Here is a 25,632-nt window from a genome sequence, read left to right on the forward strand (position 1 = left end):
GTATTGTGCCCCGGTGTGGCTAAACAGCTGCCACACCAACTTGATCGAATCCAGTTGAACCATGCTATGCGGGTAATAACTGTGGCAATCCGACCAACACCGATTTATTGGCTTCCTCTGCTGAGCAACATCTATCCACCCGCAGTCCACAGAAGCGATGCCTTGCTTAGGGAATACTGCTAGCTGCAGAACCTGGAATTACCCATACAGGGAACATACCAACTTTACGACGAAATAGACTCCGCTCAAGAAACCCACCATTACGGCAGGCAGAAGAGCTAGATGCCAGTAATACTGTGGTGAGAGAGCTGTGGAACCAAAGCTGTCAGCTTATTGAAAATCCTGAAGAGCGTGAGTGGTTCTAAAAGTATAATTGTGATACTACTACCACAGAACTCGAAGGGAAACTGTGGGTCAAATTGAACAGTGCTCTCACAGGGCATGGACGATGCGCAGACTCTCTTCACAAATGGGGTACTACAGAGTCTCCGGTTTGTGACTGTGGGGCCGGCCGGAGTGGCCGTGCGGGTCTAGGCGCTACAGTCTGGAGCCGAGCGACCGGTACGGTCGCAGGTTCGAATTCTGTGTGATGTCCTTAGGTTAGTTAGGTTTAATTAGTTCTAAGTTCTATGCGACTGATGACCTAAGAAGTTAAGTCGCATAGTGCTCAGAGCCATTTGAACCATTTTTGTGACTGGGGCTCCGAAACAGACAACAAAGCTATTAGAGATGAATGCCTTTTGTGTTCCTACCAGGGAGTAGGAGCGACCTCATGAAAGTTGGTGATACGGCTGATACATGGATTAGGAACCTAGATATTGATATTTAGTTAGTTTTATATGTAGTTTTGTATTTTCATATTCCTGTTATGTACAGTATTACTAATGTTACATACCTGTAATTTTAAACTGCAAGTGAGCCATACGAATAAATAAATGAACTGGAAGTCTACCAGATCGCAAAACACTTGCATTTGCACGGGTTTGCTTGAATCTCTGCAATGTATACACCATTGTTGATTTGGCTACGCCAACTTTTGTTGCTATTGTCCTGCTACAACAGCCTTCCTGATGGAGATTTACGATTACAGCACGATTTTCAGTTTCAATCTCCTGCTTCCGTCGCATTAGGATGTAATATGGAATGAATCGGATTACGTTTTCAAAAACATAGCTACATGCACACAGTGTACTGTAAACTAATACGACCTCATTTCTACACAGACAGCTGAAGGAAAGAGGCAGTTTCGAATGGAACCATCTTACGTAACGGCACATCAGTGTTATTGCAACAGAGACGCTTGGGCTTTTCATGTTTATGGGCTACTTGTTTTATTATGAGAACAGGAATATGGCAGAATATTCTAAACGAAATCTCTGTTTTAACCACAATTCCATAGTTGTGATAGGTGACCTACAACTTTTGACCGGAAGTGTATCTGTAATTATTTGGAACAGTGGGCGAGACGTAGCAGTTAACGTCCTTGCAATTTGGTAACTCTACGAATCATCAGTAAGGCTTCGGCTGGATATACCATACCTGACGAAACTTCTTTACTCTCTTCCATGCCGAAATGAGGCAATTATTAGAGTTATTTTAAGGCAACAGAAAGCGTTACCCACTGGTGTACGTCAGCGAAGAGTTAGTTGTGTATCGGAAAAGCTTAAGCTACCACGGTTGGTCGATTGCTCGTATTATTAAACGAGAAGAATCTCAAAAGAAGAACTTTTCACGGCAGTGAATTTATCACACGAAGCCCAGTCACTTGGGGTTCAAAACAGCCATTTTCGTAACAATATTGCGGAAGTAATTTTTGCAACGGTTCTGTATGTTTTTTTTGGCGCGCTGAATCCGAGTTTCATGTTTTATGCCTTACAACAGGTCGGCTTCACAATGAAAAATGCAAAAAACCTCGAAATTATCGCACTTTTTCGGTTTTTCGCTAATATCTCGAAAGCCACGCGTTTTTGAGGATGACCATTCCCCACAACATTTAAGTGAGCAATATATTCTACAAAAAGCATTATTCATATTTTGTTTTCCGACAAGCGGTATCGGTGTTACAGCGCACTGAAAAGCAGCTATTTTTTGGCCCTCCGGCGGAAACGTCAAAAACACCCATTCCCACCCGCTTCAGGTCAAAAAATATACATGTTATTAATCTGACTCCCACAACACGCGAAATTACATTAAATTTCCTACAAGAGACGTCTGTAACATTCATTTCTGTCATAAAGAGGAAAGGAGCTGAGCGAAAATTACGAAAAATTTCTGCGCTTCACTTTCGGTTACTATGCTTAAAGGGGGTTGTTTTGAATCATCTGAATGGGAATGTATATTTGGTGGAAACATTTACAAGCTATGTTTGCAACGTATTAGGTACATGACATTGAATAGAAAGCTCAGTATGTGATCTATATTAAGTAATGTACATGTATCATGAAATGAGTGAATGTCGAGACCAGGGTTGGATAATAACTTTGAGTAGGTTCTCCATTTGAAAAGGAAGAAGCCGTTTAGTGACAGATACGGATACAAACACATACGTTATATAAAGAACTATCGATGTACCAAGAAATACCTGCACCGATGTCATGTGTGCATTATTTTTACTCGTCTCCATTTGTTGTTGGTGGTCCAGACAACGTTTCTTGGACACTAGAAGGTCCAGTTGAAGGGTCCTGGGCAATGGAAGGTCCAGGCAAAGCATCCGCGGCTGCGGAGAACGCAGGCTCAACAGTGAGTTGTTGCTGTTCTTCAACTAAAATATTGTAATTGAATGATGAATGTTATGACATAGAACAATTGATTAGTAAAGATGCATAATGCTGCAAAATATTATTTGAATAATACCTTCTGTCAATTCAGCTGCTTGAGAAGTGGTACTGGAAGGGGTTCGTCCAGGTCGTCTCCGTCTTACATATCATAATTTTCGTCGACGTTGGAGCACATTGCTGGCATAGTTTCGCGCAGAACAATCCTGCACGCCTACACCCACCCAAACTTGACAATCTGTCCTGCATTTGCAAGATATTATCTGAAGAAGCCTCTCGGAAGTCGGCGTCTTCAATGTGGTAGCGGAAGCCAACCCTTTTTTTTTTTTTTGTCAACTTCCATCACCATTGCTCTGGATCCCAAGTAGTACGGTATATGTGATTGACGAGTGGTACTTGTTGGGCTGATGATTCGGATGATCGAGTGGTCATATCTTCGAACGAATTTGCGACTCATATACCCATCATGTACAAAGTACATACACTACAGGCCCTTAAAATTGCTACACCACGAAGATGACGTGCTACAGACGCGAAATTTAACCGACAGGAAGAAGATGCTGTGATATGCAAATGATTAGCTTTTCAGAGCATTCACACAAGATTGGCGCCGGTGGCGACACCTACAACGTGCTGACATGAGGAAAGTTTACAACCGATTACTCATACAAAGACAGCAGTTGACCGACGTTGCCTGGTGAAACATTGTTGTGATGCCTCGTGTAAGGAGGAGAAATACGTACCATCACGTTTCCGACTTTTATAAAGGTCGGATCGTAACCTATCGCGATTGCGGTTTATCGTATCGCGACATTGCTACTCGCGTTGGTCGAGATCCAATGACTGTTAGCTGAATATGGAATCGGTGGGTTCAGGAGGGTAATATGGAACGCCGTGCTGGATCTCAACAGCCTCGTATCACTAGCAGTCGAGATGACAGGCACCTTATCCGCATGGCTGTAACGGATCGTGCAGCCACGTCTCGATCCCTGAATCAACTGATGGGGACGTTTGCGAGACAACAACCATCTGCACGAACAATTCGACGACGTTTGCAGCAGCATGGACTATCAGCTCGGAGACCATGGCTGAGGTTACCCCTGACGCTGCACCACAGACAGGAGCGCCTGCGATGGTGTAATCAACGACGAACCTGGGGTGCACGAATGGCAAAACATCATATTTCGGATGAATCCAGGTTCTGTTTACAGCATCATGATGGTCGCATCCGTGTTTGGCGACATGGCGGTGAACGCACATTGGAAGCGTGTATTCGTCATCGCCATACTGGCGTATCATCCGGCGTGATGGTATGGGGTGCCATTGCTTACACGTCTCGGTCACCTCTTGTTCGCATTAACGGTACTTTGAACAGTGGACGTTCCGTGGCTCTACCCTTCATTCGATCCCTACGAAACCCTACATTTCAGCAGGATAATGCACGACCGCATGTTGCAGGTCCTGCACGGGCCTTTCTGGATACAGAAAATGTTCGACTGCTGCCCTGGCCAGTACATTCTCCAGATCTCTCACCAATTGAAAACGTCTGGTCAATGGTGGCCGAGCAACTGGCTCGTCACAATACGCCAGTCACTACTCTTGATGAACTGTGGTATCGTGTTGAAGCTGCATGGGCAGCTGTACCTGTACACGCCATCCAAGCTCTGTTTGACTCAATGCCCAGGCGTATCAAGGCCGTTATTACGGCCAGAGGTGGTTGTTCTGGGTACTGATTTCTCAGGATTTATGTACGCGAATTGCGTGAAAATTGTAATCACATGTCAGTTCTAATATAATATATTTGTCCAATGAATACCCGTGTATCACCTCCATTTCTTCTTCGTGTAACAACTTTAATGGCCAGTAGTGTATAATGAAAGAGCGATCATTGTGACCGATGGGTACTCGGAACGGACAGAAGACTAGCAAGACCATCGAGCTCTCGAGGAGGTCGACCAAACAACAGCATCATGACACCAACAGTTTCACAGAAAGTGAAATCGCCTACAAGTAGACAGCTAATGATGCATACACACTGATAGTACGGACGGCAGTATCTTTAGCTTCGGCTCACAAGTGTACCGCAACTATGAGGAGAGATGCTGGGTCACCAAACTCCCCCCAACGTAAATTTCCTCAAGCCAGCCAAGTGTGTTGCCAACCACACCCCATTCCTAAACGCAGTAAGTGGTTGCGACTCTACGTCCGCGTTGCTCAACCAAGGCAAGGTTAAATTTCTCAAGACCCTCCACAAAAATTCGGATCTCCGTTCATATATTATTAAATTCACTGAGCCTTCAGCCCATCGAAAGGAAATAAAAATTGCTGGTGAGAAATTACTGATTGAACTTTATGCTGCTGACCACCCAACTACAACACTCAACAAACTAAGGTGTAAGCAATACGTGATATCTGCCCACAAGGCATCAGAAAACACGAGTTGCATATCCCCCACTGAAACTGCAGCTCGACAACACAGCTTCCAAGTTTTCCATCAGGTGCAGCAGTGGGTCGGAAACTGTTTGGATCCAGAGCAGCTTATATCATACAAATACATGACAGATTGCCAAGGTCAGTGTGGGTGTAGGCGACTAAGACTGTTCTGCACGAAACTATTCCAGCTATGGGAAGAGTCGTGCTGCAACATCGACGAGAATTTTAATGTAGAAGGCAAAAACGACCTGAACGAATATCTCCCATAACCACTTTCCGAGCAGCTGAACTGGCAGAAGGTATTATTCACGTAATATTTTAATGCATTATGGATCTTTACTAATCAGTTGTTCTCTGTCATAACATTCATCATTCAATTACGATTTTTTGTTGAAGAGCAGCATCAACTCTCTCTTGAGCGTGGACTTTCCACAGCCGCTGACGCTTTGCCTAGACCTTCTATGGCCAAGGAGCGTTCACCTGGACCTTGTAGTGCCCAAGAAACATTGGCCGGACTACCAATAGCCAAATGGAGACGAATAAAATAAGTGCACACATGACATCGGTACAGGTATTTCTTCATACATCGATAATTCACTATACTACCTATCTGTCTTTTATGTCCGTATTCTATCACTAAATGCCTTCTTCCTTTTTCAAATGGAGAACCTACTCAAAGTGATGATCCAACCCTGGGCTCGACAGTCACACATTTCATGACACATGTTCATTACCACATACAGATTTCATATTTATTTTTGTATTCAGTGTCATGTACCTAATATTTTGTAATTATAATTAGTTAATTTTTCCATCAAACATGCTTTCTCATCAATTCGATCAAAAGAACCTCTTTTAAGCTAACCTAGCACGCCTACCGTCAGACACAAATTCTCAACATATCCACACACTATTGATGTAGTGCCCCTCGGTAGACTGTGGGTAAGTTGCGAATCTGAGTCTGACGAGACGCGTGCTAGTTTAGTTCGTGCATTTGCGGTGACCACTCTGACCAGATGGCACAGTGGTCAAGCATCTACCTCGTAAGCAGGACACCCGTATTTGAATCCCGGTCCGGCATAATTTTTATACTTCCCCATTGATGTAAATGAATGTCCACTGACAGCTGTCATTAATTCATTTGTGTCTTGAAAATATAAACCTTCTGTTGGTAACACAAAAATGTATTAATTTCAGCGAAATTTCGATGTAGGTGGACAGTAAGGCTTCCTACTATGCACTTTAAGCCTAGGGTGATACTACGCAGTGTTATCGTAATGTCTCCTGGTGGCGATTAATTTTTGGGCCAGCGTGCTTACTATCACGTGTCTCTGTGTGTGTCAGTTCAGTTTTTTAACCACACTAACACGTTTCCGTAGTACGTGTCGTTCACACTCGAAGTGCATACAGCAAATTAAAATATTTTTGCAGTCGAAATAAATTTATCGAAGGGTGAAGAGCTGACCTTGGCTGCTATTGTCAAGCACTATGATGAAGTCGCGAGCCAGGGAGCAGGGGGCATGAGTACTGGGGTACTGTGTGGCCATCATATGGCAATGAGACAATGATGTCAGAATTCCAGGAGCGGTGAAGTTATGTCCATGATGCACATGTCCAAAATGTGATGATGTCAGAATTCCTGGAATGGGACCGAGATTATCTTGTATATCCTCTGACCCTCTACTTTTAGGAGGTCAATGTGTCTCACTCAACTTTTTGCTCTTTGTTGGGCTATACCCGTAAACTCGTGGAGATTGTCAGGGACAGGGGCCTCATGCGAACAACTAAAAGAATACTGCGTTAAACGTAGCTTGTAATTTGTAGAATTCCGTTCTATTTTACAGACTCATAGTTTCCAACCTATTTTATTCTCTGAAAATTAGCCGACAAAATTGGAAATTGATGTATCTAAAAACATAAACACTTGCAGTAAAATTTTTGCTATGGGTGCCCTTACAACTCCTTTACAAGGGCCACTTCTCCATCTACTTTATACGCCCCCGCATTGGTGACCAATGGTGGAATGCAAGATCGGTATACTTCTTACACCGTAGGAGGTTCAGTGTCGTATTCTCGACGAAAAGCACGCCGCACAGCTATAACTGAATTGCACCTGTTGAAACCGAGAATGCAAAACCCATAGCCGGCCTCTGTGGCCGAGCGGTTCTAGGCGCTTCAGTCTGAAACCACGAGACCGCTACAGTCGCAGGTTCGAATCTTGCCTCGGGCATGGATGTGTGTGATGTTAGGTTAGTTAGGTTTAAGTAGTCTAGGGGACTGATGACCTCAGATGTTACACTACTGGCCATTAAAATTGCTACACCACGAAGATGACGTGCTACAGACGCGAAATTTAACCGACAGGAAGAATATGCTGTGAAACGCAAATGATTAGCTTTTCAGAGCATTCACACAAGGTTGGCGCCGGTGACGACACCTACAACGTGCTGACATGAGGAAAGTTTACAACCGATTACTCATACAAAGACAGCAGTTGACCGACGTTGCCTGGTGAAACATTGTTGTGATGCCTCGTGTAAGGAGGAGAAATGCGTACCATCACGTTTCCGACTTTTATAAAGGTCGGGTTGTAACCTATTGCGATTGCGGTTTATCGTATCGCGACACTGTTGCTCGCGTTGGTCGAGATCCAATGACTGTTAGCAGAATATTGAATCGGTGGGTTCAGGAGGGTAATACGGAACGCCGTGCTGGATCCCAACGGCCTCGTATCACTAGCAGTCGAGATGACAGGCATCTTATCCGCATGGCTGTAACGGAACGTGCAGCCACGTCTCGATCCCTGAATCAACAGATGGGGACGTTTGCGAGACAACAACCATCTGCACGAACAGTTCGACGACGTTTGCAGCAGCATGGACTATCAGCTCGGAGACCATGGCTGCGGTTACCCTTGACGCTGCATCACAGACACGAGCTCCTGCGATAGTGTACTCAACGACGAACCTGGGTGCACGAATGGCAAAACGTCATTTTTTCGGATGAATCCAGGTTCTGTTTACAGCATCATGATGGTCGCATCCGTGTTTGGCGACATGGAGGTGAACGCACATGGCAAGCGTGTATTCGTCATCGCCATACTGGCGTATCACCCGGCGTAATGGTATGGGGTGCCATTGCTTACACGTCTCGGTCACCTCTTGTTTGCATTGACGGCACTTTGAACAGTGTACGTTGCATTTCAGATGTGTTACGACCCGTGTCTCTATCCTTCATTGGATCCCTTAGAAAACCTACATTTCAGCAGGATAATGCACGACCGCATGTTGCAGGTCCTGTACGGGCCTTTCTGGATACAGAAAATGTTCGACTGCTGCCCTGGCCAGCACATTCTCCAGATCTCTCACCAATTGAAAACGTCTGGTCAATGGTGGCCGAGCAACTGGCTCGTCACAAGACGCCAGTCACTACTCTTGATGAACTGTGGTATCGTGTTGAAGCTGCATAGGCGGCTGTAGCTGTACACGACATCCAAGCTCTGTCTGACTCAATGCTCAGGCGTATCAAGGCCGTAATTACGGCCATAGGTGGTTGTTCTGGGTACTGATTTCTCAGGAACTATGCACCCAAATTGCGTAAAAATTTAATCACACGTCAGTTCTAGTATTACATATTTGTCCAATGAATACCCGTTTATCATCTGCATTTCTTCTTGGTGTTGCAATTTTCATGGCCAATGGTGTAAGTCCCATAGTGCTTGGAGCCAGAACCGCGAAACCCATTTTGTTGCTGTGTTTTCCCATCTCGACCTGATGGTCAGTGGGTAGTGTACGAATGGGTTAAACGCACCTAGGCAGCAACTACATTACCAACTTTCAGCTTGCTGCCACGGAAACTTTTAGTTTCGCTGCCTGAGTTAAAATTCACTCTCACTGTCAATATTAATTTTTTAGGTTAATTTGTCATCTCTGTAATTATCACAGAAATTTCGTAAAACCGTGAGAAAATCTCCGATTCCTTAAACAATCCTAGAAAGTTCTTGTGTCGTAACTGATCGACTCTCCCTATACCCGGTTTAATTTACCGCTAGTAAGAGCATTTAGCTGCGTCGCCGGAAGCCCCGAGCAGGTGACTGACGGAAGGCACGCGCAGGTCCGCGAGGAGGCGGCGGCGGCGGCGCGGGGGGCGGCGGACGCCGCTCAGGACGCGGCGCAGGAGGCGCGCAGGAGCCGCTCCTTCCTGCAGCAGCTGACGCACGCCGCGCGCCTCGTCGCCCGGCTGCTGCTGCTGCGCGTGCTCACCAGGTGAAGACGCTACAAGGCCTTGGTCGACCTCCTTCAGGCCATTAAGGCGAAGTTCACCACTTTTCATTCGCCTTCGGATATGTCACATTCCAGTGACGCTTGGCTTCCTGCTCTGCCAAGAAAACCCTCTGAGGTGTAGTACTTGTGCCGTCCAAGTTTCAGTACACCAGATTTTAAACGATGGTTTCTTATATTTGGGCAACAGGGCAGTATTGTATTGTATGTTAACCGGGGACCTAGAAACGACGCAGAGGCTCCGTCCCCGCCGCAGCCGCAGTGGTCCACAACCCCACGACGACTACCGCAGTCCACTTCACCCCTCCGCCGCCCCACACCGAACCCGGGGTTATTGTGTGGTTCGGCCCCCGGTGGACCCCACAGGGAACGTCTCACACCAGACGAGTGTAACCCCTATGTTTGCATGGTAGGGTAATGGTGGTGTACGCGTACGTGGGGAACTTGTTTGCGCAGCAATCGCCGACATAGTGTAACTGAGGCGGAATAAGGGGAACCAGCCCGCATTCGCCGAGGCAGGTGGAAAACCGCCTAAAAACCATCCACAGACTGGCCGGTTCACCGGACCTTGACACAAATCCGCCGGGCAGATTCGTGCCGGGGACCAGGCGCTCCTGCCCGCACGGAAAGCCGTGCGTTAGACCGCACGCCCAACCGGGCGGGCTAACAGGGCAGCAACTGTTTTACCTACTGACACGTTTATTTTTTCAGGCAGTGAGATGAATGTGGTATGACTTTTACGATTTTGTGATTCAGTGAGGTGACAAAATTCACTGGATACCTCTTAATATCGTGTTGAATCTCTCTTTGCCTAGTGTAGAGCAGCATCTCGATGTGGCATGGCCGGCCGGCGTGGCCGAGCGGTTCTAGGCGCTACAGTCTGGAACCACACGACCGCTACGGTCGCAGGTTCGAATCCTGCGTCGGGCATGGATGGGTGTGATGTCCTTAGGTTAGTTAGGTTTAACTAGTTCTAAGTTCTAGGGGACTGATAACCTTAGAAGTTAAGTCCCATAGTGCTCAGAGCCATTAGAACCATTACATGTGGCATGGGTTCAACAAGTTTTTAGAAATATTGAGCGATGCTGCCTCTACATTCATCCACAATATCGAAAGTGTAGCCAGTGTAGGATTTTGTGCACGAACTATCCTCTCGATTGCATCCCGTATATGTTCGATAGGATTCATATCGAGCGATCTGGGGGGAGGGGTGGGGGTGCAAATCATTCGATCTAACTGTCCAAAATGTTTTTCAAACCAATCGCGACACAGCTGTGGCCCGCTGACATGGCACATTGTCATCCGTAATAATTCTATCGTTCTTTGGAAACTTGAAGTCCATGAATGGCTTCAAACGGTCTCTAACTAGCCGAAGATAACCATTTCCAATCAATGATAGGTTCAGATGGACCAGAAGACCCAGTCCATTCCATGCAAACAGAGCCCACACCATTATGAAGCCACCACCACATTGCACAGTACCTTGTTACAACTTGTGTCCGTGGCTACGTGGGTTTGCGCCACACTCGAACCTTACCATTAGCTCTGACCAACTGAAATCGCTACTCATCTGAGAGGACACAGTTTTCCAGTCGTCTGTGATGCAGTCGATATGGTCATGAGCTCAGGAGAAGAGCTGTAGGTGATGTAGTGCTGTTAGCAAGGGCACTCGCGTCGGTCGTCCTTTGCCATAGCCCATTAAAGCCAAATTACTCCACACTGCCCTAATGGATACATTAGTCGTACAGGGTGTTTCAAAAATGACCGGTATATTTGAAACGGCAATACAAACTAAACGAGCAGCGATAGAAATACACCGTTTGTTGCAATATGCTTGGGACAACAGTACATTTTCAGGCAGACAAACTTTCGAAATTACAATAGTTACAATTGTCAACAACAGATGGCGCTGCGGTCTGGGAAACTCTATAGTACGATATTTTCCACATATCCACCATGCATAGCAATAATATGGCGTAGTCTCTGAATGAAATTACCCGAAACCTTTGACAACGTGTCTGGCGGAATGGCTTCACAAGCAGATGAGATGTACTGCTTCAGCTGTTCAATTGTTTCTGGATTCTGGCGGTACACCTGGTCTTTCAAGTGTCCCCACAGAAAGAAGTCACAGGGGTTCATGTCTGGCGAATAGGGAGGCCAATCCACGCCGCCTCCTGTATGTTTCGGATAGCCCAAAGCAATCACACGATCATCGAAATATTCATTCAGGAAATTAAAGACGTCGGCCGTGCGATGTGGCCGGGCACCATCTTGCATAAACCACGAGGTGTTCGCAGTGTCGTCTAAGGCAGTTTGTACCGCCACAAATTCACGAAGAATGTCCGGATAGCGTGATGCAGTAATCGTTTCGGATCTGAAAAATGGGCCAATGATTCCTTTGGAAGAAATTGCGGCCCAGACCAGTACTTTTTGAGGATGCAGGGACGATGGGACTGCAACATGGGGCTTTTCGGTTCCCCAAATGCGCCAGTTCTGTTTATTGACGAAGCCGTCCAGGTAAAAATAAGCTTCGTCAGTAAACCAAATGCTGCCCACATGCATATCGCCGTCATCAATCCTATGCACTATATCGTTAGCGAATGTCTCTCGAGCAGCAATGGTAGCGGCGCAGAGGGGTTGCCGCGTTTGAATTTTGTGTGGATAGACGTGTAAACTCTGGCGCATGAGACGATACGTGGACGTTGGCGTCATTTGGACCGCAGCTGCAACACGGCGAACGGAAACCCGAGGCCGCTGTTGGATCACCTGCTGCACTAGCTGCGCGTTGCCCTCTGTGGTTGCCGTACACGGTCGCCCTACCTTTCCAGCACGTTCATCCGTCACGTTCCCAGTCCGTTGAAATTTTTCAAACAGATCCTTTATTGTATCGCTTTTCGGTCCTTTGGTTACATTAAACCTCCGTTGAAAACTTCGTCTTGTTGCAACAACACTGTGTTCTAGGCGGTGGAATTCCAACACCAGAAAAATCCTCTGTTCTAAGGAATAAACCATGTTGTCCACAGCACACTTGCACGTTGTGAACAGCACACGCTTACAGCAGAAAGACGACGTACAGAATGGCGCACCCACAGACTGCGTTGTCTTCTATATCTTTCACATCACTTGCAGCGCCATCTGTTGTTGAAAATTGTAACTACTGTAATTTCGAAAGTTTGTCCGCCTGAAAATGTACTGTTGTCCCAAGCATATTGCAACAAACGGTGTATTTCTATCACTGCTCGTTTAGTTTTTATTGCCGTTTCAAATATACCGGTCATTTTTGAAACACCCTGTACATTCCACATTGAGTTCTGCAGTTATTCCACGCAGTGTTGTTCGTCTGTTAGCACTGACAGCTTTACGCAAACGCCAGTGCTCTCTGTCGTTAAGTGAAGCGCGTCGGCCACTGCGTTGTCCTTGGTGAGAGGTAGTTCCTGAACTCTGGTAGCCGCGACATACTCTTGACATTGTGGATCTCAGAGTATTGAATTACCTAACGATTTCCGAAATGGAACGTCCCATGCATCTAGCTCCAGCTACCATTCTGCGTTCAAAGTCTGTTAACTCCCATCGCACAGCCATAATCACTTGTACCTAATTACAAGTGACACTCCGCCAATTTACTGCCCTTTTATACGGTGTGCACACGATACCACCACCACCATCTGTATATGTGTCTATCGCTATCCCACAACTTTTCTCACCTCACTGTATGTCTAACTTGTTTCGAAAACTATAAGAGGGAAGATTTTATTCTGTTATCAGGGTTGCTGCCATTTCTTCTTCTTTTTATTAATTTTTTAAAGTAATTTACCAGTCTCTTTCCTGAGTTATTTAATCATCTTCATAGAACTTAGAACTGTAACTTTGTTTGTTGTAGTGTTGTACAATTTCGGTCTTACAAAGGGGCGACATGGCAATCGAAATCTTCTATTTTGTTATATTTATGGTATGTGAAGTTCAAAGTTTAAATATCAGTCACCTAAATCATTTCGATGCAACGAGTCACCTATTGGCCTTTAGCTAAGCAATGATAGGTACTGAGTCGAAACACTTCGATTAATTACATATAGCATGACACCATAGAGAGCGAACCGCAACAAACTCGCCTTCGAAAATTAAAGCAGCCGATAGAAGTTTTCGGCCATGAAAGGAAAGGTAACTGTGGTTTCACGACAAATGTCTCTTCAACTGAAATTTAACTTTGCTGATTTCTATGGATCACAACTTCAGTTTTGCTAAAATGGAAAATTACTGAAAATGACGACTGTATTCTTCACTCATCTGATCCCATGCCAATGATCAAGTTTCTGCTAGGCAAGAGGTTTCATCTCCAGTTTTATTTTATTTTCCAAGTTCAAAGCCACTCCGCATAATGTTTAACATCTCTCCCTTTCTGCCAACCAGTGCTATGGATTCAGCTTAATCGACTTACGCCTCAGTTATAGTACCTGCCCCCCCCCCCCCCCCCGCCCCTGCCACCTGACTCTGCCCTATTCCTTTGATTGCAATATGTTGGTTGTTTCAAAAATATTCATCCAATGTCACAAGACTATGTCTTGTACATGAATCACACAGAAACTGGGGTAAATTGTAACATTCAAGTAGGACTGCAAAGTATTATTTTGAAAACAATCATTCGATTTTACAAAGATATAACTCTTAGATCTTATACATTCTTGGGTTACTTTTTACACTTACGTTCATGATCAAAGTTTTCATTTACCTTTCACAAATGTTCAATTTGCCCTCCAGTGAAAGCACAGCAGAAAATCCACATTATAGTCAAACTCGTCTCATAATTTTGCGAACATGTCCCGAGTTAACTGCATTCACTGCTTCTGCTTTGTGACACTGTGGAAGCAGAGGCGCATAGGAGTCTATCAAAAACCAATAATTATACACTAATCGTCATCAAAACAGCTGCACCCAGATCGACTAGGCAGATTTCGATCGGTGTTGGCAGGCAGCTACATGGTACCACACACACGAAATGGTTAGACTTTTAACTTTGAAGCACCAACTTTTACTGCGCTACACGGCCACAAAATGAACATGTTTGCATAGCGTCAGGCTCTCATGGTTGTGAATGCAAGCGTCCAGATGTAGCGGCACGGAGCTGTATAAGTCTCGGATGTATTCCTGTGATATTCCATCCCATGCCGCTTGCACCTTAGTGTGCAGCTGCCACAGATTGATGGGTGGAGATGGAGTCCTAATGACACGCTCTTTGCCACCCCACATGATAGGGGCGAGATCGGTCGACGCAGCTGGCAATGCCACTGTATCCATAGCTGCAAGGCACGCTCGGGAGGTGGCAGCGGTATGAGGATGGCCGTTGTCCTGTTGAATTGGGGCATGGGCGTGGTTGTCCACAAACAGCAGAGTCTTCGGTTGCAAGACCTCCACCACAAACTATGCTGTTTCTGATTACACTGTCTGATCCCCTCAGTATAGATCAGAGGCCTCGAATGCAATCAACAGCACGTGACTGATCAAAAATATAAGTACTTTTGAGCATTAAATTAATTATAGGCGTTGTCTTGACGTTACGCTGGTATGTTTTGCACATGAGACAGCGGCATTACATCCATGTTATGCATGTGTGACGCATGTTGTGCCGGTGTTATGCCAGCGTATCCAGTTTACCAATTATATGCCAATAAAAGCAATATCCAGATTTGGTATCCTTCCCGTTTGTCTACTGTACAACCGACTCAACTAATATCTTGCAGACGGTGTTATGATGTCATTATCTTTTATTGGCAGTGCATCTTATAACGCCACTTGTTCTTTTTATCTCTGCTTCTCACTATGGCGCATATGGATGCTAGCGGTTCAGTAGTCATTAATGCAGAACACTCAAATATTTAATGAAAATGCACATCGACAAGAATGAATTTATTTATGCATCTGCCAATTGTTTTTTTGGCTGGTACATCTGCATTTTTGGTATTTTCTACTAATTTCACCAATTTCCGGTTTGGCAACCTACCAAACTGACAAATTTGCCAATTTCCAGATTTGGTCTCATTTGAGTTACATTTTATACAGCATATGTCATGATGTTTTTATATTTATACTGACATACACTCCTGGAAATGGAAAAAAGAACACATTGACACCGGTGTGTCAGACCCACCATACTTGCTCCGGACACTGCGAGAGGGCTGTACAAGCAATGATCACACGCACGGCACAGCGGACACACCAGGAACCGCGGTGTTGGCCGTCGAATGGCGCTAGCTGCGCAGCATTTGTGCACCACCGCCGTCAGTGTCAGCCAGTTTGCCGTGGCATACGGAGCTCCATCGCAGTCTTTAACACTGGTAGCATGCCGCGACAGCGTGGACGTGAACCGTATGTGCAGTTGACGGACTTTGAGCGAGGGCGTATAGTGGGCATGCGGGAGGCCGGGTGGACGTACCGCCGACTTGCTCAACACGTGGGGCGTGAGGTCTCCACAGTACATCGATGTTGTCGCCAGTGGTCGGCGGAAGGTGCACGTGCCCGTCGACCTGGGACCGGACCGCAGCGACGCACGGATGCACGCCAAGACCGTAGGATCCTACGCAGTGCCGTAGGGGACCGCACCGCCACTTCCCAGCAAATTAGGGACACTGTTGCTCCTGGGGTATCGGCGAGGACCATTCGCAACCGTCTCCATGAAGCTGGGCTACGGTCCCGCACACCGTTAGGCCGTCTTCCGCTCACGCCCCAACATCGTGCAGCCCGCCTCCAGTGGTGTCGCGACAGGCGTGAATGGAGGGACGAATGGAGACGTGTCGTCTTCAGCGATGAGAGTTGCTTCTGCCTTGGTGCCAATGATGGTCGTATGCGTGTTTGGCGCCGTGCAGGTGAGCGCCACAATCAGGACTGCATACGACCAAGGCACACAGGGCCAACACCCGGCATCATGGTGTGGGGAGCGATCTCCTACACTGGCCGTACACCACTGGTGATCGTCGAGGGGACACTGAATAGTGCACGGTACATCCAAACCGTCATCGAACCCATCGTTCTACCATTCCTAGACCGGCAAGGGAACTTGCTGTTCCAACAGGACAATGCACGTCCGCATGTATCCCGTGCCACCCAACGTGCTCTAGAAGGTGTAAGTCAACTACCCTGGCCAGCAAGATCTCCGGATCTGTCCCCCATTGAGCATGTTTGGGACTGGATGAAGCGTCGTCTCACGCGGTCTGCACGTCCAGCACGAACGCTGGTCCAACTGAGGCGCCAGGTGGAAATGGCATGGCAAGCCGTTCCACAGGACTACATCCAGCATCTCTACGATCTTCTCCATTGGAGAATAGCAGCCTGCATTGCTGCGAAAGGTGGATATACACTGTACTAGTGCCGACATTGTGCATGCTCTGTTGCCTGTGTCTATGTGCCTGTGGTTCTGTCAGTGTGATCATGTGATGTATCTGACCCCAGGAATGTGTCAATAAAGTTTCCCCTTCCTGGGACAATGAATTCACGGTGTTCTTATTTCAATTTCCAGGAGTGTATCTTACTACAGGGTATATACAATGTAAGTGTAGTGCATGAACAGTGTATACATGGTGTATTTGTGATAGAATTGTAGCGTAATTTTGGTGTAATTGCGGCGCTCTCACGCAAATTTATTAATTATGCAGACCGTTACCAAATTCTAGATTTGACATCCTGCCAAATTGCCCGTTATTTTTACCAGTTTTCCTTTTGTACAGCCAATACAACCATTTTCTATATTTGAGGCCACTTGACTAAGATTTTGCAGACTATGTTTTGATGTCATTATGTAATTATTTTGTACTGTCAAAGTATCTTACCCCTCTTTTTTTTTTTACTGATCCCCTCACTACAGAGCAGAGGCCTTCAACAGAGAGCAACAGCGCGTGACTGATAAATAATACAAGTACTTTTGAGCACTAAATTAATTATGTGTGTTGATGTGAGTGTGAAATGCAAGTTGTTGACGTTACACTGCCGTGACACTTTTTTGACGCATGTGCGTAACACGTGTATGACATCGTCAGATGGTTTGGTTTGGATACTTTTGGACAAAAAAGAAAAAAAATAATTCATTATAACTAATACCCGAGCTCTGAGCTACAATGGGAAGAATATTGCTCTAAAGTAACGGGGGTTGTTCACCCTCGAAGTACAGACAGCAAATTACTACATTCTTGCAATAGAATTAAAATTGTTTGGTGGTTATGGAGCTGAACTTGGTTGCAGTTATCAGACAGCATGATGACGTCGACGAGAAAGGCAGCAGTGGGCATGGGTGGTGGGGACACTAGAGGGAGGGGGAGGAGCAGATGTGGGATTGGGGGCTGGTGTGGCCTTCACGGGGCAGTGAGACGATGATATCAGAATTCCAGGAACGATGATGTCATGACCTTGATGCACGTGTCCAGAATACGATGATGTCAGAATTCCTGGAATGACATCTACGTCGGGGTCGAGATTATCTTGTATGTCTACTGACCCTCTACTTTTAGGCGGTCAGTGCGTCTCAGTCACCTTTCTGTGGTTTGTCAGCTCTACCTGTGAACTCACGCAGACTGTCAGATTTGTTGTCTGCAGCAGCTATGGCGAGCCTGTGAATGAGTACCTCAAACCACGTTACATGTTGTTTGGAGACTGTCAGTCCGCAAGTCCATCCATGTGAACAGGGGCCTCACGCAAACGACTGAAAAGTATCCTGTGTTAAACATAGGTTGTAATTTATAGAATTCCTTGCCATTATAGAGACTCATTGTTTCCAACCTATTTTATTCTCCGAATATTAGCTGCCAGAACAGGAAATTGATGTATGTTGAAACATAAACGCTTCCAGTAAAATTCGCTGTTAGGGCTCTTATGACAGCTCCCACGGGGCAGTTCCCTGCCCACTGGATATGGCTCCTATCTTGGTGAGCAGTGCTGGCATGCAAGATCAGTAGACTTCTTACACTTTAGGAGGCTCAGTTGTAACTGAATTGCACATGTTGAAACTGAGAATGTGAAATTCATTTTGCTGCCATGTTTTCGCCATCTCGACTCAGTGCATGCTGGGTAGTATATGAATGGGTTAACTGTGTGTAGCAGGCCCTCTCTAGCAACCGCATTACCGGTAACCTTAAACTACCTCCCACGTAAACTTTTATTTTCGGTGACTGGTCAATATTTATCCTCAGTGTCAGTCTTCTTACTTTTAGGGTAATGTGTCATCTTTGTAATAATCACAGCCGGTCGGGGTGGCCGAGTGGTTCTAGGCGCTACAGTCTGGAACCGCGCGACCACTACGGTCGCAGGTGCGAATCCTGCCTCGGGTATGGATGTGTGTGATGTCCTTAGGTTAGCTAGGTTTAAGTAGTTCTAAGTTCTAGGGGAATGATGACCTCAGAAGTTAAGTCCCATAGTGCTCAGAGCCATTTGAACCAAGCCAATTATCACAGAAATTTCCTAACACCATGAGAAAATCTCCAGTCCTTTAAGCAGTACCAGAAAGTTCTGGTGAAAATACTGTGTCAAAACTTATAACCTCTCCCAACAGCTGAAACACATTTTCGTTTGGAAGCGCCACACCAAACCAAGTCTAATTTATGCGTACAATTGAGATCATCCTCACCACACTACCCATCAAGAATATCTGCCTCTCGATCCCATGACGAGTAAAATCGCTTCTCAACTATGGTGGCCTCATGCATAGCACTTAATATGAGTAAAACCAGTGACTAAATTAGAATCTGTACACAATAAGTTGCTACTATGAAAAATCACCTCATATGAAATCGGAAAAGGTTCCTTAAAAATGGTAGTAGTTCAACATTTTCGTTTATGCCCCAGAGATGTTGGCATGAATTTGCAGTGCACAGAACTACCATGAGCGTTACTTGGCGGACGTGCGCTGGGACAACTGGCGGGTGACACCCTACTTCCGGTTGGTGGACGCACGCCGGCGTGCCAAGGGGCGCCAGCCGCTGCTGCCTCTGCGGCCCGTGGAGAAGACACGCATGCACCCTCGCTCCAGTCCACAGCTTGTAAGTATGAGTACAGAACAGTTTGTTTGAACCATCACTTTGTAAGATACTGATAGACGTTGAGCCTGTACTACCTGAATAAGGAATTCTGCAGTAATCTTTACTGAATGCTTTGTATACTCCACTTCCCTTTGTGTTGCATATTGCTGATTATTTTCTGCTTTTATTTTGGAATTAGTGAAGATACGAATCCTGGTCGATCACAGAGTTCGACTCCTACGACATCGCAAAGGATTAGCATCCATATGACATTCAAAGTCCTACATCAAATTACGAATTTCATGGATTGAGTACACGATGTAGACAGTAGTGTCAAATAATATTACGCTACAGTATGGGAGGGAGATGATACAACATACCTACACTTTAATAAATATATGAAACTAAAAAATTCCATCATCCGTAGTCTATAAAGGTATACAACAGAACTTGCTAGAGGCAAACTACTGAGATGGCATAATCGTGGATTAAAAATGCATCGGGTGAGACTATTACGGACAGAAACTGCTCTTCTACAAATTGTTAACATTCCAGTATGGGATGGAGCTTGAATCGGTGTTTTTTTTTCTGGAATACACTCTAGAATAACGCTTTCATGCTGCTCCTGACTTAATTTAAGCTTCTTCAGAGATGTTTCACTCATTATTAAATGATGTGCTACTCCAGTCATTATCCTAAAAATTCAAAGGAACGTCTATAGCCGGCCTCGGTGGCCGAGCGGTTCTAGGCGCTTCAGTCTGGAACCGCGTGACTGCTACTGTCGCAGGTTCAAATCCTGCCTCGGGCATGGATATGTGTGACGTCCTTAGGTTAGTTAGTTCTAGGTTCTGGGGGACTGATGACCTCAGATAGTGCTCAGAGCCATTTTTGAACGTCTATAAAGACTCACATCTAATGATAAGTGTAAAATTGTTGCCGACAAATTGTCAGATTTATCATACTACTTACGTCAAAGATTCACTTCTCTCAGAGATCAATTTATCATATATTCTGTAATATCTTCCAGCTAAGGAACACTAAGGGAGATATTTTAATACACGTTTTTAACACCAGACACTTGCAGAGCGATTGGGGGGGGGGGGGGGGAGTCCATGACACATTTGGATGTCAAAGAGTAGGATTTTCGATAAGATATGAAACAGGTGTTTGAAATTATAAGGAAAAAAATCAGCAAATTTTTGTCGAAACCAGTTGCTTCGTACTGAAAGCAATGAATTTCGTATCGAAATCGATTCGTATAATAGATTCTTTCAGGATATCTGATAGTATTATCGCTTACTGAGAAGCAAACAAAATTGTGGCAATTTACACCATACATGACTCAGCAAAATTATAACAAACTACTCTGCAGTTGCCGGCCGGAGTGGCCGTGCGGTTCTAGGCGCTTCAGTTTGGAACCGCGTGACCGCTACGGTCGCAGGTTCGAATCCTGCCTCGGGCATGTATGTGTGTGATGTCCTTAGGTTAGTTAGGTTTAAGTAGTTCTAAGTTCTAGGGGACTGATGACCTCATATGTTAAGTCCCAAGTGTTCAGAGCCATACTCTGCAGTTGACATTTACTTGGTTGGCACAGGATTCGCAGACTATTTCTCAACTACTCCACTCTTGAATAGCGCATGGGCAAAAATTGAACAAAGAGTGTATTAAAATACCTAACTCATTCTGTGTGAGCTGTTTACATCAGTAGATTTCACTCACATATGGTAGTCCCACCTACTCACAAGCTACTGAATCCAGTCAGAAATCTCACCCAAAGCGCATCGTTTTGTTTGCTAAATGATCCAGTACAATCAAGCAAATCGATTACTGAATATTATGTAAGTCACAAAAATGTTTTTGCGTTGTTATACTGATTTTCATCCCATTATACTTGCCCCCAGTATGTACAGATGCTGTTTACATACAGTCAGGTTTCTTATCATAATACAGAAATATGATTGCAGATTTCTGATCGTGAACAAAACGTTCATTTACTCTTTGTACTACGGAAAACAACGATATTTCCACATGGAAATTGTCTATGTTGGTTCGTCAAAAACTTTAATTAGTTCTGCTAAAACTAATATCGAAGTCATCCGTATATTATAGTGATCTTCCAGGCTAAAACGACTCCCAGTGTTAAAAACTGGTTAGAATCATAGTTCATAAATATGTTGTTGTTGTTGTTGTTGTCTTCAGTCCTGAGACTGGTTTGATGCAGCTCTCCATGCTACTCTATCCTGTGCAAGCTTCTTCATTTCCCAGTACTTACTGCAACCTACATCCTTCTGAATCTGCTTAGTGTATTCATTTCATAAATATACACCATGAAATTTTCTCCATCAGTGTGCGTTTTGGTGTGCAGAGTAACACTACACACACAAAAAACACCAAATGTTGCTTGTTGTAATACACATGCATGATTACCGAACGCTGATTGTGGATCGCAGTCATCAAAAGTGTCACAAATAGATTGGGTTTTTGCAGTGTATATAGCTTTATCACACAAGGATTCAATGTGGCTGTGAAGCAACTATTTAAGTGGGGGTGATGTCACTTTAATAAACACACATCACAATATTTCCTCCGTAAGTAAGTGTTTGGGGGTTGAAAGTAACGGTATGTGTACAAAAAGCAGGCAAATTGCTTTCGTAATACGCAAGTATGATTACATGACTCTAATCACAAACGACAAAAATTCAATCTTGTGTGAAAATAAAATTGTGATATTATTTATCAAAATTCATAATATTTCGAGTACAAAACACACATGGCATTGCTGTTGTAGCTTAATTGTACTATAACTGCATAAAAACGACACATAATCACATATTGGCACTACCGATAATACTCGTATCGCGATATGTGATTGATTGACTGTGGCATTTCTTTGAAGTAGCCACACCAATATACGTACAGTAAAGCACCAAAGAAACTGGTACAGGCACATGTATTCAAATAAAGAGATATGTAAACAGGCAGAATACGGCGCTGCGGGTGGCAACGCCTATATAAGACAACAAGTGGCTGGCGCAGTTGTTAGATCTGTTACTGACGCTACAATGGTAGGTTATCAAGACTGAAATCAGTTTGAACGTGGTGTTATCGTCGGCGCACGAGCGATGCGACACAGCATCTCCGAGGTAGCGATGAAGTGCGGATTTTCCCGTACGACCATTTCACGAGTATACCGTGAATGTCGCCGGAAAAAGATCCTGCAGAAATGGGACCAACGACGAGTGAAGAGAATCGTTCAGCGTACCAGAAATACTATCCTTCCGCAAATTGCTGCAGATTTCAATGCTGGGCCATCAACAAGTGGCAGCGTGCGAACCATTCAATGAAACGTCATGGATATGGAGTTTCGTAGCCGAAGGCCCTTGATGACTGCACGACAAAAATCTTTACGTCTCGCCAGGGCCCGTCAACACCGACATTGGACTGTTGATGAGTGGAAATATGTTGCCTGATCGGACAAGTCTAGTTTCAGTTTGTATCGAGCGGATGAACGTGTACGGGTATGGAGACAACCTCATGAATCCATGGACCCTGCATGTCAGCAGGGGACTGTTCAAGCTGTGGAGGCTCTGTAATGATGTGGGGCGTGTGCAGTTGGAGTGATATGGGACCCCTGATACGTCTAGATACGAGTCTGCCAGGTGACACGTAAGCATCCTGTCTGATCACCTGTATCCATTCATATTCATTGTGTATTCCCGCGGACTTTGACAATTTCAGAAGGACAATGCGACACCCCACACGTCCTATAGGGTGGCTCCAGGAACACTCTTCTGCGTTTAAATAATTCCGCTGGCCACCAAACTCCCGAGACATGAATATTATTCAGCGTATCTAGGATGCCTTGCAACGTGCTGTTCAGAAGAGATCTGCACCCCCTCGTACTCTTACGGATTTATGGACAGCCTTGCAGGATTCACGCTGTCAGTTCCCTTCAGAACTACTGCAGACATTAGTCGAGTCCATGCCAAGTCGTGTTGCAGCACATCTGCGTGCTCGCGGAGGCCCTACATGACATTAGGCAGGTGTACCAGTCTCTTTGGATCTTCAGTGTAGATTAGATTAGATTAGCTTAGATTTACTTTCATTCCAATTGATCCGTAGTGAGGAGGTCCTCCAGGATGTGGAACATGTCAGAAAAACAACAATACATGACAAATATTTACAACTAAAACAAATAAGCTAATGTACCGTTCCACAGGTCCCAAGTGGAATGATCGTCATTTTTTAATGAACACTAAGAGTCATTTTACAAATACTAATGCACTGAATTTAAAATTAAATAAGTTTTTTATTTATTTATAAGGTAATAAACATGTAATACAACTACTGTAATACTTATTTACAATAAACACATTACTGCACTGAAATGGTGCAGAAGTTAGATTATACTTACACACACACACACACACACACACAGACACACAAATTTTCAGTGAACACATTACTGCACTGAAATTGTGCAGAAGTTATGTTGTACTTATATACAAATCAGTTGGTTTTACTAAGAAATTCATCAATGGAGTAGAAGGAGTTGGCCACCAATAAATCCTTTAGGCTTCTCTTAAACTGAATTTCATTGGTTGTTAAGCTTTTTATGGCTGCTGGCAAGTTATTGAAAATGTGTGTTCCTGAATAATGCACACCTTTTTGTACAAGACTAAGTGACTTTAAATCCTTGTGAAGATTATTCTTATTTCTAGTATTGATTCCATGAATTGAGCTGTTGGTTTGAAAAAGTGATATATTTTTAATGACAAATTTCATTAAGGAATAAATATATTGAGAAGCTGTAGTTAGTATCCCTAGTTCCCTAAACAGGCTTCTGTAGGATGTTCTTGAGTTCACACCACATATAATTCTTACTGCACGTTTTTGTGCCCGGAAAACTTTAGCTTGGCTTGATGAATTACCCCAAAAAATAATCCCATATGACACTATGGAATGAAAGTAAGCATAGTATGCCAGCTTTTTCATTTTTATATCCCCTACGTCTGACAAAATTCGCATTGCAAACAGAGATTTGTTAAGACGCTTCAGCAGTTCTGTGGTGTGCTCCTCCCAGTTGAATTTATTATCAAGCTGTAATCCCAAGAATTTAACACTGTCCACTTCTTCTATCTTCTTGTCATCGTATGTTAGACATATACTCTTGGGACACCCCTTACAAGTTCTGAACTGCATGTAGTGTGTTTTTTCAAAGTTTAGTGACAAAGAATTGGCTAGGAACCAGTGATTAATGTCCACAAATATTTTGTTGTCTGATCTTTCTAAGACTACACTTGTTTGCTATTTATTGCAATGTTTGTATCATCGACAAACAAAAACAAACTTGGCATCTGGTAATGTTACTGATGAAAGGTCATTGATATACACAAGAAAAAGTAAGGGCCCCAAAATGGAACCTTGTGGGACCCCACATGTAATTATTTTCCAGTTGGATGATGCCTGATAGCTTGATACATGTCTCTTTCCTAATAACACCCTTTGTTTCCTGCCAGAGATATAAGATTTGAACCATTTTGCAGCATTTCCTGTTACGCTATAATGATGATAGTGGATAGTGGATAACGTGGGAAGCTCCATGGGGCTGGTCGCATATGATGTGGTTGTCTTTAAGAAGACAGCAGTACCACAAGACTGTAGTGAACTGTAGGAAGATCTGCAGAGTATCGATGATTGCTACAGGGACTGTGAGTTGACAATGAATGCAAGTAAATGTAAAATAGAGTGCATAAATAGTCACAAAAATCCAGTACTGTGCAGTCATACTGTTGATGAAAAATGTTTAGAAACCGTAATAATCGTGCAATACCTAGATGTAACTATCCAGAGCGACCTAAAGTAGAATCAACACATAAAATAAAGGATAAGGGAAAGCAGATGCCAGGCTCAGATTCATTGGAGGAAACTTAGGAAAACGTAATTCATCCTTGAAAGAACTGGCTGACAAAATAATTGTTCAAGCCATTTTTGAGTATTTCTCATCAATCTTGGCCCCTTACCAGGTTACTTTAATGGGTGAGATAGACAAGGTCCAACACAGATCGTCATGTACGTGATTGTTAAGTCGGCATAAGAATGTTATGAAAATTCTCAACAGACTCCAGTGGTAATCACTACGAGAGAGGT

General features: G+C 44.5%; 1 protein-coding gene across 1 annotated transcript in view; it reads left to right on the forward strand.

The window, feature by feature from the left end:
* Positions 1-25,632, forward strand: part of LOC126088565 (protein sneaky) — a 371,958-nt gene that overhangs the window by 84,980 nt on the left and 261,346 nt on the right. Inside the window, exons 8-9 of the mRNA XM_049906792.1 lie at positions 9,372-9,472; positions 19,332-19,503. Of these exons, the coding sequence (XP_049762749.1) occupies positions 9,372-9,472; positions 19,332-19,503 (273 nt within the window). The remainder of the gene's footprint in view (positions 1-9,371; positions 9,473-19,331; positions 19,504-25,632) is intronic.

This window comes from Schistocerca cancellata, chromosome 1 (genome assembly GCF_023864275.1).
Source record: "Schistocerca cancellata isolate TAMUIC-IGC-003103 chromosome 1, iqSchCanc2.1, whole genome shotgun sequence".
NCBI lineage: Eukaryota > Metazoa > Arthropoda > Insecta > Orthoptera > Acrididae > Schistocerca > Schistocerca cancellata.